This window comes from Patella vulgata, chromosome 8 (assembly GCF_932274485.2).
Source record: "Patella vulgata chromosome 8, xgPatVulg1.2, whole genome shotgun sequence".
NCBI classification, from domain to species: domain Eukaryota; kingdom Metazoa; phylum Mollusca; class Gastropoda; family Patellidae; genus Patella; species Patella vulgata.
Genome location: NC_065886.2, coordinates 15,165,639 through 15,180,960, shown reverse-complemented (window position 1 = coordinate 15,180,960; position 15,322 = coordinate 15,165,639). Strand labels below are relative to the sequence as shown.

The 15,322-nt window shown below is 35.7% G+C and overlaps 1 protein-coding gene across 2 annotated transcripts; it reads left to right on the top strand.

The window, feature by feature from the left end:
* The first annotated feature begins 204 nt into the window (after positions 1 to 204).
* On the top strand, positions 205 to 14,669 carry LOC126830697 (ATP-binding cassette sub-family E member 1). 2 transcript variants are annotated; one of them, XM_050561109.2, is made up of 15 exons: positions 205 to 266; positions 859 to 1,016; positions 1,437 to 1,522; positions 2,223 to 2,320; positions 2,866 to 2,983; positions 3,907 to 4,114; positions 5,534 to 5,630; positions 6,357 to 6,568; positions 7,258 to 7,407; positions 8,416 to 8,547; positions 9,849 to 10,018; positions 10,719 to 10,861; positions 11,245 to 11,367; positions 12,052 to 12,163; positions 12,567 to 14,669. In XM_050561109.2, the coding sequence occupies exons 2-15, from the start codon at positions 881 to 883 to the stop codon at positions 12,612 to 12,614; spliced, it is 1,833 nt and encodes a 610-aa protein (XP_050417066.1). In that variant the 5' UTR covers positions 205 to 266; positions 859 to 880; the 3' UTR covers positions 12,615 to 14,669. The 2 variants fall into 2 exon arrangements, with proteins under 2 accessions (XP_050417066.1, XP_050417067.1); XM_050561110.2 differs by lacking the exon at positions 205 to 266 and adding an exon at positions 267 to 382.
* Positions 14,670 to 15,322: the final 653 nt, after the last annotated feature.

The following is a 15,322-nucleotide window of genomic DNA, read 5'->3' as shown; positions in this document are numbered from 1 at the left end:
AAACACTATATAAGTTTTACTACAAAAATATTTGCTAGGTCTTATATATATTATGGACATTTGTTGTTTTAGAATTTATTAGTGCCTTTTAATTTTTCATTAGCCTACGAGCTATATAATCGTTTAGTTAGCCATAGGGGCCCATAGGGCTGTTAAATTGATATAAGATTGATCGATGCATAATAGATCCACGTTGATAAATCAAACGTAACTACGATCTAGAACCGGAAGCACGTGTTCTACACGCCATATTGCAGACGAGTGGTGTAAGCCTTTTTGTTTGTTTTAAAATTTGATTACGTTTTTGTGACTTATATAGCGCTTTATTATTTATTTTGAGTTAGCGTGGATCGTATTTTCAGAGAATTCAAAGTGTTTATTAGTAAATATACGATTTATTGTTCAGATATTCTCATAGAAAATGGCGATTATATTGCCAATTTTCATAATTTACTTTTTTGTTCGTCTTTCAGTAAGGATTTCAGTAACATACGGTACTCTAGATATCCATATGGAGTTGCAGTGGTTACAAATAGTTTGTTATTCGTATTAATTTTGACAAGAAAGTTGTAGCAATATGTGATTGGACTGGTTTTGATATTATTATTACATGTATTAGCCTATTTTGATTGACAATATAGAATAATTATATCATGAAGACATGAACTGAAGTCAGTTAGATTTTTTTTTTTTTTTTTGCTATGTTTGGAAACATTTCCTTTACACTTGAAAACTTGTTTTTCTCATTCAGGTGTGTGTCATCTTGAAAATGAATTTTACATTTTAGTTTGTACAAATATAATGTGAATGTAATGATGTATTTTTTTATTTTTTTTAAATTTTTTGAATCATATATAGGTTGGCCTGAGACATCTTCAAGATGTCGAAGCGTACTAAGAATGATAAGAAAGAGTCGGATGAGACACTGACCCGTATTGCTATTGTCAGTACCGATAAATGTCGGCCAAAGAAATGTCGACAGGAATGCAAGAAATCTTGTCCTGTTGTTAGAATGGGTAAGTGTACAGTACTGGTAACTGTGTTGCATTGTTTTACATAGCCTCCCTGTAAGATACAATAATATTGTGTCTACTGCAGTTTTAAGATTTGTGTCCCCCCGTTGTCAGTAGTGCAGGATGGAGGGCCTGGCTAGGCACAGTGTATAGTGGTTCAAATGGCACGAAAAACCGAGGTCCTGTGACTGTACACATGGTGTGCACGTAAAAGATACCTTGACAGTTGGAATTTGATATAAGAGTTGCTGCCCATCTTCATTAGCCCAATTTGAGCAGAACAATTGGATGTTAAACCCCATTTCATATTTTAAGATTTGTTAGTATAGAAATGGAGTTCTAAATGTTTCATATTTTCATAATTCATGTAAACTGATATATTCATAATCAATGTAGATCTAAAGATATATTATTATTTTGCAGGAAAACTTTGTATTGAAGTTTCACCTACAGATAAAATAGCTTTCATATCAGAAGAATTATGTATAGGTTGTGGTATTTGTGCTAAGGTGAGAAATTTGTTGAAGAGTGTGTCTATTATGGCCTGAAATTTTAATTCGCAAGAGTAAAGCATTACTTTAGCAAAAACTTTTAGAAACCCAACAACAAAGGCAGCAAATTAGACCAGATTCAGACAGATTTGTTAACCGGGAAAATCGTCCGGGACCGGAAGTTTGTTGCTACTGGCTGTCCCTCCACGTTAACTGAAATGCTTTACTATAATTTTACTCGCCAAATTCACACAGAGTCTATTTAAAACCAGCTGAGGTTGAGTCTAACAGTGTATGTATTGTTTGTGAGTAACTATGCTTACTCTGTTCAAAACACATGATACTACTTTGTCATGATCTTTTTAGAGGTGTTTAGTACCTGGATAGGATAGAGTAATAAACTACATGTATAACACATACAGAAAACAGGTATTCTCTCAACGTTTCCATAGTTATGTGTTATAAATATTACCTTGTCATGATATCCAAGTTCCTTTGGCATATTTTGACGTTAGGGCTGCATTTCACTTTATCTTGATCATCTGAGTTAAGCTCCACTGGATTATGCGAAATTCTGGTTATCAACATTTTTCAACATTTCTCAGATGTTCCATGCACAAATCTGTCCTGTTCTTAATGTTATTTAGAAGTAATATGGTCTCTTACAAGATGTGATGGGGTCTCTTACTATTAACTACTGTAATTGAATTTTTTTCAGAAATGTCCATTTGATGCTATTTCCATCATCAATCTACCAAGTAATTTGGAGAAGGAAACAACTCACAGATATAGTGCAAATTCCTTTAAACTACACAGGTATGGGTATTGCATTTCTGTCTTTTTCAGAAATTTGTTGTAAGTGACTTGTTTCAGATCTGACACAAGATTAGTAAAGATTGATTTATTTTTATTTCCTCATTGTCAGAAATGTGTGAACTTTACTGTTTTAATTGTTGTGGAGGATTGATTTGTTTGTGTTAGTAATTTTTAATCACATTTTGGCCTGGCAAGGACAGCTGTCTAGTCCTTCAGCTGAGCCCAAAAAGCGAAGTCCCGTGTATACATTGGAATGCACGTAAAAGATCCCTTGGTAGTTGGAATTCAATATAAGAGTAGACGATAGTGCCGCTGCCCGGGCAAAATTTATCTCATAGTACACTGTATTGTGTATGCCCATCTTCATTAGCCCAGTATATAGGAGCAGAACAGTAGGACTTTAAACCCTATTTCATTTCATTTAATCACCTTTTCGTTAAAATGCTGGGTAATGTGTACATCATTAAAGATGATTGCATGTATGTAGCCGTTGTAGAATTAAACCAACTTTTATAGAAATAACCCTATGTTAACGGGTTTTGCAGATTACCTGTACCAAGAGCAGGAGAAGTACTAGGATTGGTGGGTACTAATGGTATTGGTAAATCTACAGCTTTAAAGATCTTAGCTGGAAAGCAAAAACCAAATCTCGGAAGATTTAAGGTAAATGGCATAATTTATTTGTCTTGGTGAGATAGCTCAAAATTCTATACATGTTAATATTAGTGGTAAGAGTTGTGTATGGTTTTAATGGAGTTGAGAATTCATCAAAAACGAATGTTTGCCTTAAGGTAATGGGACATGGGAGTATTTTGTCACATTTTTATACGTCCACATTGAAATGTGGTCGTATATTGTCGTCGCCCCCGTCCGTCCGTTTTCTTTATTGTACAAGATATTTTTTCAAAACTACTCTTTACCTAGTCATAAGGAGTAAACCTGTCGAATATTAGAATCATGCAACGATTTTCTCAGAATTAGTACTTCTGTACTAACCTTTAAAGCCCGGCCCATACCGTGACTACACACAAGCCGACAGGACTCTGCGTCTTGGGTAGTTGTAAAAAAAAATCGAATCGCGCCTTTACTTCACTTGCCTACGACGGTACCAGTCCACACAGGCCTCCCACATGTAAAACAACCCATCCTCTCTCTCTTCTGTCCAAAAATCTGCCATCTTGAATTTTCCCTCAGTTAAACAAGGAGCACATGACCTGCACAGTCACATGACTAAATGCTACTATCTGATTGACTAAACATCAGTAAGACAATTGATCGTGTCGTGTGAGTGTCCACACAAACACGATAAGTTACGACTGCAACCAACTGCATCCGACTACGATTGAACGGGCCGACGTGCCAAGACGCGACGGAAATCGATTGGATCGTGGTCGTGGGACTGTCCACACTGCACTGATTATCTGAGACAAGACGTTGCGTTGGGTAGAGTCTGGGCAAGTCGTGGCGGTATGGGCCGGGCTTTACACATTCTAAATCTTTGAATTCTAAGTCTATATATTGTTAGCATATTTCCCCCAAAACATTGGTGGAGAGTTTCATTTAGTTCTTTAACTCTTTTTTTTCAGGAACCACCAGATTGGACAGATATTTTAGCCTATTTCCGTGGTAGTGAATTACAGAATTATTTTACGAAGATTTTAGAGGATGATTTGAAAGCGTTGATTAAACCTCAATATGTGGACCAGATACCCCGAGCTGTTAAAGGCTCTGTTGAAACTCTTCTTGCCAAGAAGAAAGAACTAGATAATCAGAAACAGATAATGGATGTTTTAGGTAAATAAAATGACTAAAGGCTAATCCAACATGGAGTCCCAGCACCAAGACGAGTTACCTAATGAGATGTAACATCCTACTTTTCTGCAGGGTGCTATAAGGGAAATTTCTCCCTGACATGGCGCTCTTGCCTACTTTTATTTCAAATTCCAACTGTCAAGGATTATTTTACATCTAGTACTAGTACACTGGACCTTGGTTTTTCGTACTGTCCAAATAGCTGGATGCTTTTCTTTACCTGGACCTCGTTCCTGCATCACAGACAATGGAAATGTACATAAATAAAAAGAACATTGCAACCCCTGCTGGGATTTTGAAATAGGACATCTCTAATGCCCACGGGGGATCATGTAGCTAAGTGGGTAAGACGCTGGCTCGCTAGCCTGGAGGTCGGGTGTTCGATCCCTACATTGGCCGAGAAAGTTCATTCCGATTTTCCGGCGTGGTTTCCTCTTGTCAGTGATGCGGGACGGAGGGCCTGACAAGGACAGCTGTCTAGTCGTTTGGATGGGACGAAAAACCGAGGTCCCGTGTACACATTGGCGTGCACGTAAAAGATCCCTTGGCAGTTGTAATTCGATATAAGAGTAGGCCATAGTGCCACTGCCCGGGCAAAATTTCCCTCATAGCACACTGTATGGCGTATGCCCTTCTTCATTAGCCTAGGTTAGGAGCAGAACAGTAGGACGTTAAACCCCATTTCATTTCATTTCTAATACCCACAATAATTTTCTTTGCACTCAAAGACGGTAGCCAGGAAAAAAAATGTCTGGATTTGGGATATGGTTGAACTGTTAAAGATTTATAACTGTTGTTCATCGTTTAATGGATATTGTCCGAAAACTACAAATGATGATCAAAAGCCTGTGTATATAATGCTAGTAGTTGGTGTCTCCGGGCAAGTAGATCTTGATGTTTGTAATCTATATGAGCTTGATCACAGGGGTAGGGTTTTCTCTGGTTTCCTTTCACTACCTTCACTCTAAATGGTTAGCGCGTGTACGTTGCATCATAAGATCTGTCATTGAGTCAACTGGAGTGATTTCGATTCCCTGGTTGTATGTAACAGGGAGTAGTCGCCTATCGAACTTGGGTTTTCTCCGGGTCCTCCGGTTTCTTCCTACTGCTAAAGACCCCTACGCACAAACGAATTGTTGGAAGTAATATTGAACCATATGTTAATCCCAAAATGACCTAGTTTGGTTGTGGATGTTCAAGTCTCTCTCTCTCTCTCTCTCTCTCTCTCTCTCCTCTCCAGCTATTTCTTGTTATTATGAAGATAATATATAGTACTATAACCATATGTTAGTCACATAATAACCTAGTGATGCTGTCTTAAATCATACTGTCTAGTTTAAGTAATAAAGACCCACACAGGCCTGTTTAGGTTATAATCAATATATTTGTATTTTGTTTTAGATTTGAACTATGTAACAGATCGTAATATAGAAGATTTATCTGGAGGAGAATTACAAAGATTTGCTATAGCTATTGTTTGTATACAGAATGCAGACATGTAAGTTCTAATATAGAATTTAACATTGTTTCACATCACACTTAACACAATTGATGTAAATATTTATAGAAGCATCTGTAAACAGCTAAACCATATGAACAGACATTTTATCCCATGAATGGATCCAACATAAGAAAAAAAATGTTTCCTGTTTTTGTAATAGTATTTCAGCTTCTGGACATGATTGATTCATCCTTTACTGTCTGTGTCTGTAGTATCTCTATTCCGATTATTATCACATTAATAACAGTGGACATATATAGACCAATCAAATGGCCATGGCTACCAATAAGTTAGAAATGATGACCTTCAACAATGTCATTGTAACCTTCAAAATCATATTCAGTAGCACATCTGGAATTTCCCTTAATTCTGAATGATAGAAAATCTAGTTAAATAAACAGTGCACCTTCCCCTCACCCCCTTCCCCTCACCCCCTATTGTCCTTGTGACGAACTGCATATAAATATTTCAGTGTTCTTTTTTTCATTCTGGTGCTCAATGATCTTAAGCTGATTCTGATGATGTAACCAATAATCAACTCAATCTCTGTTTATCTCCTAAATAAAATGTATTGTAATTTAGAAATTTTCTTTATGAATAAATTATAATTTGAATATTTGCTTTATGAATAAATTTGGATATTGAATGAATTTGGATATTTGATTTATGAATAAATTTGGATATTAGATTTATGAATAATTTATATGTAATCTTCTATTGTAGTTTTATGTTTGATGAACCATCTAGTTATTTAGATGTAAAGCAGAGATTACGAGCTGCTCAAGCTATCCGAAGTTTAATTAATCCCGATAAATATATCATAGTAGTAGAACATGATTTATCAGTACTTGATTATCTCTCTGACTTCATCTGTTGTTTATATGGTGTACCTAGTGCTTATGGTGTAGTTACTATGCCCTTCAGTGTTCGAGAAGGTAAGTAAAGCTGTTATTCATTCCTCTATGATCCCACTTGTATCAGATAATAAATCGTCTTTGCATGGCTGATGGTTCATGTGTTAATACATCTTTCAGACTTTAACACAGTGTAGGGGTGTTGAGCGGTCTAATGCGTGCTATAGATCATTAGGTCTGTTAGTGAGTCAACTGACATAGTTTTGATCACCGGTATGTATGATGCGAGGTGTAAGGTAGCCTATCTGATGTGTCACCTTCCAACCCATATACTTATAATTATAACCTCATGTTCATTGAAATCCGGGGGGGTGGGGGGGGTGGATGGCTGAATGGTTAGCGTGCGCACGCTGTATCATAAAGTCTGTCATTGAGTCGACTGGTGTGGTTTCGAATCCCCGGTTGTACGTGGCAAGGAGTAGGGTCGCCTGTCCAACCTCGTGTGTTTTCTCCGGATCCTCCGGTTTCCTCCCACTGCTAAAGACCCCTTCACACAAGCGAATTATGTAAATAAAATTAAACCATATGTTAGTCCCAAAATGACCTAGTTTGTGTCGAGTGGACGTTAAACCCCATTTCTCTCTCTCTCTCTCTCTCTCTCTCATTGAAATCCACTCTGTAGAGGGCCCATTGTTTATATTAGTTAGATGGAGAGTCATTGTTTATATTAGATGGAGAGTCATTTTTTCTTATTTTTAATTCCATTACAGGTATTAATATCTTTTTGGATGGATTTGTGCCAACTGAAAATTTACGATTCCGTGAATCGTCTTTAACATTCAAGTTAGCTGAAACAGCACTGGAAGATGAAATCAAACGAGACTGTAGATATGAATATCCAGACATGAAAAAGGTGTTGGGTATGTAGTAACATTAACTATATAAATTGACTGTAAAATGAAACTATCCTTAATTTTCATCACTTCTAGAATTTATGTAAATTTTTATGATTTAATCATATGTCATTATTTGAGGCCTTCCGAGTTGAAGTCTGCACTGCCTGTTCACCGTGTTAGATGCAGGGTGGAAACCGGGCTGTAAAACCTAGTTAATTAATACCAGAGTTAACTGCCATGTCAACTCATTATTTTGCATGATTATTGATAATGGTAGGAAAATCACAGTGATTAACCCTTAACCGGTCGACGTCATGACGTCAAGTGGTCAGGCTAAGTAAAGAATAAAAGTGAAATATTTTGTATGCCTATTTCAATCGACTACTTCCCGATAATTATAAGTGATAGACACTTGACACCAATAAAAAAGTTGAAGGGGATAAGTTAGTTGATCTATAATTTGCAAATCATTCTAAATCATTTTCATCAGAAATATCGTCTTCAGAATCGGTGTCATCAATATAATCAGAGTCGGAATCATTCATAAGCATTTCAACCACTTTGAGTGTCTTTAACCTTCCTGACATCGTTAAATATCAATTAAATACGAAACTAAATACTCAAATGCGTCTTATGAAAAAGGTTCTTGTTGTGGTCGACTATAGTTGACCGTGACCACTTGGCTGTATAACGTTATGGTGATTATAGTTAACAATGACCGGTTACGGGTTAGGGTTAAGGCTCTGGCTCACTGACCCGATCCCAGGTGTTGGCCAGAAAGTTTCTCCCTTGTCTGGTGTACAGGATGGAGGGTGTGGCAAACGAACGCTTGGCTGGTTGTTCCGACAGACGAAAAACTGATTTTTACCTTTATACTTAATGGTGTGCATGTGAAAAAAAGACTTGAAGAGTTTGGCAGAATTGCTACTTTCCATCCAGATTTTCTCTCAGGGCATGTTACATTGCATGGCCTATGCCCGTTTTCATTATCCTGTCCAGTCCCATTTTATCTCCTGTCATTTATAATTATAGGTGGTTTTGAGTTAAATATACAAGGTGGACAGTTTACAGATTCTGAGATTATTGTTATGTTAGGAGAAAATGGAACTGGAAAAACTACATTTATTAGAATGTTAGCTGGTCGACTAGAACCTGATGAGGGAGGTTTGTGTTATAAAGATTTGATAATTACAATAAATCTAATTTACGAAATTAATGCAAATAATCAAGCTTAACATTGTTTTAAAATAGAAAGTTGTAATTAATAAGCATGTTGACTGGCATTATATAAATGTATGATCATGTTGATTAGCCTTTTATGACTGTATTATCATGTTGTAGCCTTATGTGACTATGATCATGTTGACTAGTGATGTGTGTCTGGATGAGCAGGGGGGTCACGTGGCTAAGTGGGTAAGACGCTGGCTCGCTAGTCTGGAGGTTGGGTGTTCGATCCCTGCATTGGCCGAAAAAGTGCATTCAGATTTTCCGGCGTGGTTTCCCCTTGTCAGTGATGCAGGATGGAGGGCCTGACAAGGACAGCTGTCTAGTCGTTCGGATGGGACAAACAACCGAGGTCCCGTGTACACATTGGCATACATGTAAAAGATCCCTTGACAGTTGGAATTCGATATAAGAGTAGGCCGTAGCGCAGCGGCCCAGGCAAAATTTCCCTCATAGCACACTGTATGGCGTATGCCCGTTTTCATTAGCCCAGGTTACGAGCAGAACAGTAGGACGTTAAACGCCATTTCATTTCATTTCTGGATGAGCAGTATAAGTCTTGATGATCATGTTGCCTACATGTAGCAATATACACTGTAATCCGGGTATTACTTAATCTTGTGTATTTAGCACTAATTTCTTTTACATTCATTCAATATTAAATCTTTGTTTAAAAATTCATAAATATCGTTTAAAATCACCAAAAATCATATAATTTTACTTATGTCCAGTTTAAAGCTGACCATTCAATTTTGATGATGAGTGTCCAATTTACAAGCGTTTAATGTCTCAATCACTGTTAAAAAAAATAAACAACCCAATTGTTTATTGGTGTATTATGATTAATTTTTGAACAGTGATCATGAAATTAAATACTTGTAAATTGGACAATCATTATCGAAATTAATCAGTCAGCTTTAAACTGGACACAGGTACAAATTAGATGATTTGGGGTGATTTTAAATGATTTTTACCAATTTTTCAACAAAGATTTGATATTAAACGAATGTGAAAGAAATTAGTGCTAGACACACAAGATTAAATGATACCTGAGTTGCAGTGATATGTTGGGATGATCATGTTGACTTGAAAGACTGAACCAGAATTGAAGTTCTGAAACACAACTTAAAATGAAATTGAGCTGTAATGACAACTAGAGACACTGACGATATTTGGCTGATAGTAATGATGCAGTACAGGTTGTAAAGGGAAATAACTGACATGTTATATTATGTTTGTAGGTAAGACACCTGTATTAAATGTTAGTTATAAACCACAGAAGATCAGTCCTAAACATAAAGGTACTGTACGACAGTTATTACATGAGAAGATACGAGATGCTTATATACATCCTCAGTTTAATACAGATGTCATGAAACCATTACAGATAGAACAGATTATAGACCAGGAGGTAATAACAGCATTGATATTTACAGAGACAGAGCAAGTTGTGTTAAAATTTAAAATGGATCTAAGTCATTGTTTAGGCAATATAATGTACTAACATCAGAGATAAATAAATACAGTACATGCCACATGATAATTATTTACCATGAGTCCAAGGTTAGATCCCAGTGTTGGCTAAGTCTTGAATAACCAGTACCGTGGTTATGGTGATAAACAATCAATGCCCACATCTTGTCAAAACTACAAACAGTGATAACTTGGCTCAGAATAAAGTAATTTCAGTATATTCATTTTACATTATCTATTTCTGAACTATTATAGCAAGACAGGCCAGCTCTTTATCTAAATCTTACATAATGTATCTTTAATTAGACATGTATTAACATAAGCCCATAATCAACTTTCTAAGGCATTGTATAGCTCTGCCTTTAAGTAAATTGGAACGTTTCAGCAATTTAATGATTTAATTTAAAATGGAAATGTGAGGCTAAATCTTGAATAACCAGTACAATCAATGCACACATATTGTCAAAACTTATAAATAGTGATAACTTTGTGCAGAATAAAGTAATTTGAATGAAATGTTCAATATATTAACTTTGCATTATCTATTTTTGAACTATTATATCAAGAACGGCCATCTCTTTACCTCAATCTTACATAATGCATCTTTTATGAATTATTTATTATTTATAATTTAATAGGTACAGAATTTATCTGGTGGTGAGTTACAGAGAACAGCTATTGTATTATGTCTAGGTAAACCTGCTGATGTATATCTTATAGATGAACCATCAGCTTACCTTGATTCTGAACAACGTTTACATGCTGCTAAAGTTATTAAAAGGTATAGTTTTCATCTTATTCTTCACTCAAATTGTTTTTCAATCTTATAAGAGTTTCCATTAATTTCAACTTTTTAAAAGAAGATTCACGTGTTCTTAGGGGCACCATGGTAGGCAAGAGATAAGGAGGATACTGGATTTAATATTCCATTATTAAGGGATTTGGGGCTACAACGCATGTGCAGACTAAATATCTCCATCAGCCAAGACCACTAAAACAGAACTGGAACTGTCACATTCCAAGTTACTGTGTGCTCAACTTATATTTATAAGGCTATTCAAATTGATCTAAGAAGAATTTCTATTTATAGGAATTTGAAAAGTAGAAATTTTCCCCATTGTATATATATATTATAAAACTGAATTTTGTTTTTCTTTATAACAGATTTATTCTTCATGCGAAGAAGACAGCATTTGTAGTAGAGCATGATTTTATAATGGCTACGTATCTAGCTGATCGTGTTGTTATGTTTTCTGGTACACCATCTATCAATACAGTAGCTAATGCGTAAGTTCTCATATTATATTACACAGTTTATGTAGAAATAAAGTTATACAAAATGTATTTCCTCAGCTCAGTTATAGTTTCAGTGGGCTTGAGGGAAGTAAATGTTTATGAGCTTCAAGGAAAGGGGAGTCACGGTGGCTAAGTGGGTAAGACGCTGGCTCGATAGCCTGGAGGTCGCGTGTTCGATCCCTGCATTGTCCGAGATAGTTCATCGGGATTGTCCGACGTGGTTTCCCCCTTGTCAGTGGTGCAGGATGGAGAGTCTGACAAGGACAACTGTCTAGTCATTCGGATGGGACGAATAACTGAGGTACCGTGTATACATTGCCATGCCCGTAAATGATCCCTTGGCAAAATTTCCGTCATAGCACACAGTATGACATAATCCTGTCATTAGCCCAATCGGAGCAGAAAAGTAGGATGTTAAACCCCATTTCCATTCATTTTGCTTCGAGAAAATTACACGACTTATCATGAAGAGACCATTTACCAATTATATGTGATGGAGTTTAGTTATAGTTTGAGTGCACTTCATCAGTTTTGTAAAATATATGTTGTTAAGACTTGCCATTGGTAATATGTAAAATATATATTAAATTTTTTTATTCCCTTCCCTTGTGTTGGTGTGTTTTGTATCAATGATGTATAAACCATCCTTCTGAAATTTATTATTGTCTTTTTCAGCCCACAATCATTATTAAATGGAATGAATAAATTCTTAGAATCATTGGAAATCACATTCAGAAGAGATCCAAATAATTTCCGACCACGTATCAATAAGCTCAACTCAATCAAGGTATGCGAATGCTTTAATGCAACTGGTTCGATCTTCAGTAACACTTTAATGTGATTCTTTAGATCTTCAGTAACAATTCAGTGTCACTCAATATCAAAATTATGCGGTTGTTTGGAACTGTCTGAGCATAATATAAAAGAATTATGAAAGATCTTCATTATATGATAAAACTTTGAGCATAACTCACTATAAGAACTCACAAAACCATGCTTTTTTAACATTATACCGGTTAATTGTGTTGCCTATCCATGACATAGATTTACAGAAAACTAACAATTTGTGTAGCTCCTTGAACATGACTTCTTGTAGGAGATATAAAAGAACATAATAATTATTATATTGAAACATAATTATCCAAAAAAACAAGATATTTTATCCCCAATTCTTTTTATTGTTATTACAGGACTCTGAACAGAAGAAAACTGGAAACTTTTTCTTCTTGGATGATTAAAAAAAAGCTTGACAGAATATTTTTGTTGAGATGCCAAACTGCACATTCTCTCCAAATGTATGGAATGGACAATTTACAAAGGAAGATTATTTATAGAAACGGAACCTCTGTAAAGGACCTAGTCGTTAAATCAATAATTGTATAAAACAATGGCAGAGTTTGTTTTGGAGGAACTATACTTAGTAGATACTCTCTACTCAAAAAAAATGCCTTTTACCATTAACTTTAGATATCTTAAATTTCTTAATCAAAAATTTTTTAACATGTTTACTCTGATCTGTATTGTAAGGGGCAGGGGTGTGTGGTCTTAAGGTCTTTCATTGGGCCAACTTGTATGTTTTCGGACCTCGACTTGTATGTGACCAGGAGTAGGCCTGCCTGTCCAACTTAGTCTGTTTTTTCTGGATCTTTTTTCTTCCTCCCATTGCTAAAGATGCCTTCCTGCAAACGAATTGTTGAAATAAAATTTTGCTCTTTCATCTGTATTATATTATGTAGATTAACAAAATTTATAACAAAACAAATCAAAAATATAATTATAGTAGATCTACATGTTGTCCCTTACACCTTCTTACGGCTTGTTGGCAATATTGATGGTAATCTCCGACTTGAGGTCGCTCACCCCCCTTTATTGTTAGAATATTTTTACCTCATGACATATTCGAATACCTCATGTAACTAAAGTTACACCAAACACCATGGTTATTAAAATAAATATGTCTGACTGATGGCATCCTTAATATCATATTAGGCCTCTTTTTTTAAATTCCTCAAGGTTCATGTGTCATTTTAACCTTGTTAACACTTGGACCCTCAAACGTTTCCTAACTAGGGCTGTTTAGGCTATCCCAAACCACTCACCTCCAAAACCCAGTATACGGTCCTACAACACAGGGAGCTATTCATAATTTTCAGGCAGTTTCTCTAATTTTCTTAAGGGAATGGAGGTTATGATTTTCTGCTTGTACGTGACAAGGAGTTTGGTTGCCTGTACAAACTAGTGGGTTTTCTCCAGTGCTAAAGACCCCTAGGCGCAAGCAAATAATTTAAAATAAAATTTAACCATGTTAGTTACAAAATCACCTAGTTTGTGTAAAGTGGATGTTAAACCCCATTTCTCTCTCTAATTGTCTTCAGGGAATCAAGGTAGTCAATATTTTTACATGTACCAAGTGTTGAAGTTCCAATATACCTATTTTGTTTTTGATAGATTGAATTTTCTTCAGTGCTATTATCTGAGCCTATCTGTATTAATGTGTTGCACTCCTGTACAGTTGTAAAAATCAAAATGATATTTCCTGTTTAAATTATGTTACCTCCCTTTGTATATTGTGTCCTCTTAATAGTTTATGAAATATGATTGTAGTTACGGAGAACAACATAGACTACATGTCAAGTACATTTTAAATATTGTAAATACGATTCTCAAAAACACCTGTTCTCTATTCATGTACTCTGTTTAGAATGAAGTAAAAGTTATTATTCTTCCATGTCTGGCTTGGCTTGACAAACAAAAATTATATTTATGAACACCTGTTTTCACTTTGTGTAATCTTCATGAAAGCTGTTATTCCTACATTTCTAGCTTGACTTGTTGAAGAAAAGGTATGTGGTGACTCACATGTATCAATATGGAAAGATTTATATCATTAAAACAGTATATAGGGAATTAGAAAGATAATAAGCCACTGTTTGGTGAAGGATGCCGTGGTTTCCTAAGAATTTGTAAATATGTGGTATATATTTAGGAAAGTCTGGAACTCTGACTTGAGTTAAGAATTTACTCAACTTTCAATCATCAAGTTGTGACATCAAAATTTACAACATGCTAGTCCCTAAATGGTTTAGTTAAAATTAATTTGATGACCAAATTTGTTAAAAATTGTGAGATATTTTGTACAGTGATATTTTCCTGTCACCTTAGTTCTTTAAATCTATTGTAAGTGTTTAAATGTATATCAATCAAGTTTTGGTGTTAATTAGGATACAAATTACATTTTATTGTAAATAGTGTTTAATGGTGAAATTCTCTCATAAAATATTATGTAAATTATATTATGGTGTTTATGGTGTTATAATATTTTTAAGGGAAATGAAATGAAATGGGGTTTAACATCCTATAGTTTTGCTCCGGACTGGGCTTATTAAGACAGATTTTTAAGGGAGCTGTGGGATCTCTGTGAATAAAGCGCTGGATCGCTTACCAGGAGGTTCCAGGTTCGATCTGGGGGTTGAATGGCCGAATGGTTAGCCTGTGTGCGCTGTATCATAAAGTCTGTCATTGAGTCAACTGGTGTTGTTTCGATTCCCCGGTTGTAGTGACAAGGAGTAGGGTCGCCTGTCCAACCTTGTGGGTTTTCTCCAGGTCCAACGGTTTCCTCCCACTGCTAAAGCCCCCTACAGGCAAGCGAATTATTAAAATAAATAAATGACCTAGTTTGTTTCGAGTGGACGTTAAACCCCATTTCTTTCTCTCTCTCTCTCTCTCTACAGGTTCCATCCCGGTTTTTGCAGAGAAAGTTCCTGTTCTGGTTTCCCTTGTCAGTAGTGCAGGAGGAAAGCTGACAAGGAACAGAATCTAGTCCTTCTAATATGAGGAAAAACCAAAGGCATATGTACACAATGATTCATGTAGTTGTTGATCTAAAAGACTTGAAGGGTTTCTTTACTTATCCCAATTGCTTGAAGATCTTTATAAAGGTCTAGCT

Excerpts from the sequence above, each read along its gene's own strand:
- LOC126830697 (XM_050561109.2), top strand. The coding sequence starts at position 881 with ATGTCGAAGCGTACTAAGAATGATAAGAAAGAGTCGGATGAGACACTG. Across the intron at positions 4,115-5,533 it reads ACAGATAATGGATGTTTTAG|ATTTGAACTATGTAACAGAT; the intron begins GTAAATAAAATG and ends ATTTTGTTTTAG. Across the intron at positions 11,368-12,051 it reads ATCAATACAGTAGCTAATGC|CCCACAATCATTATTAAATG; the intron begins GTAAGTTCTCAT and ends TGTCTTTTTCAG.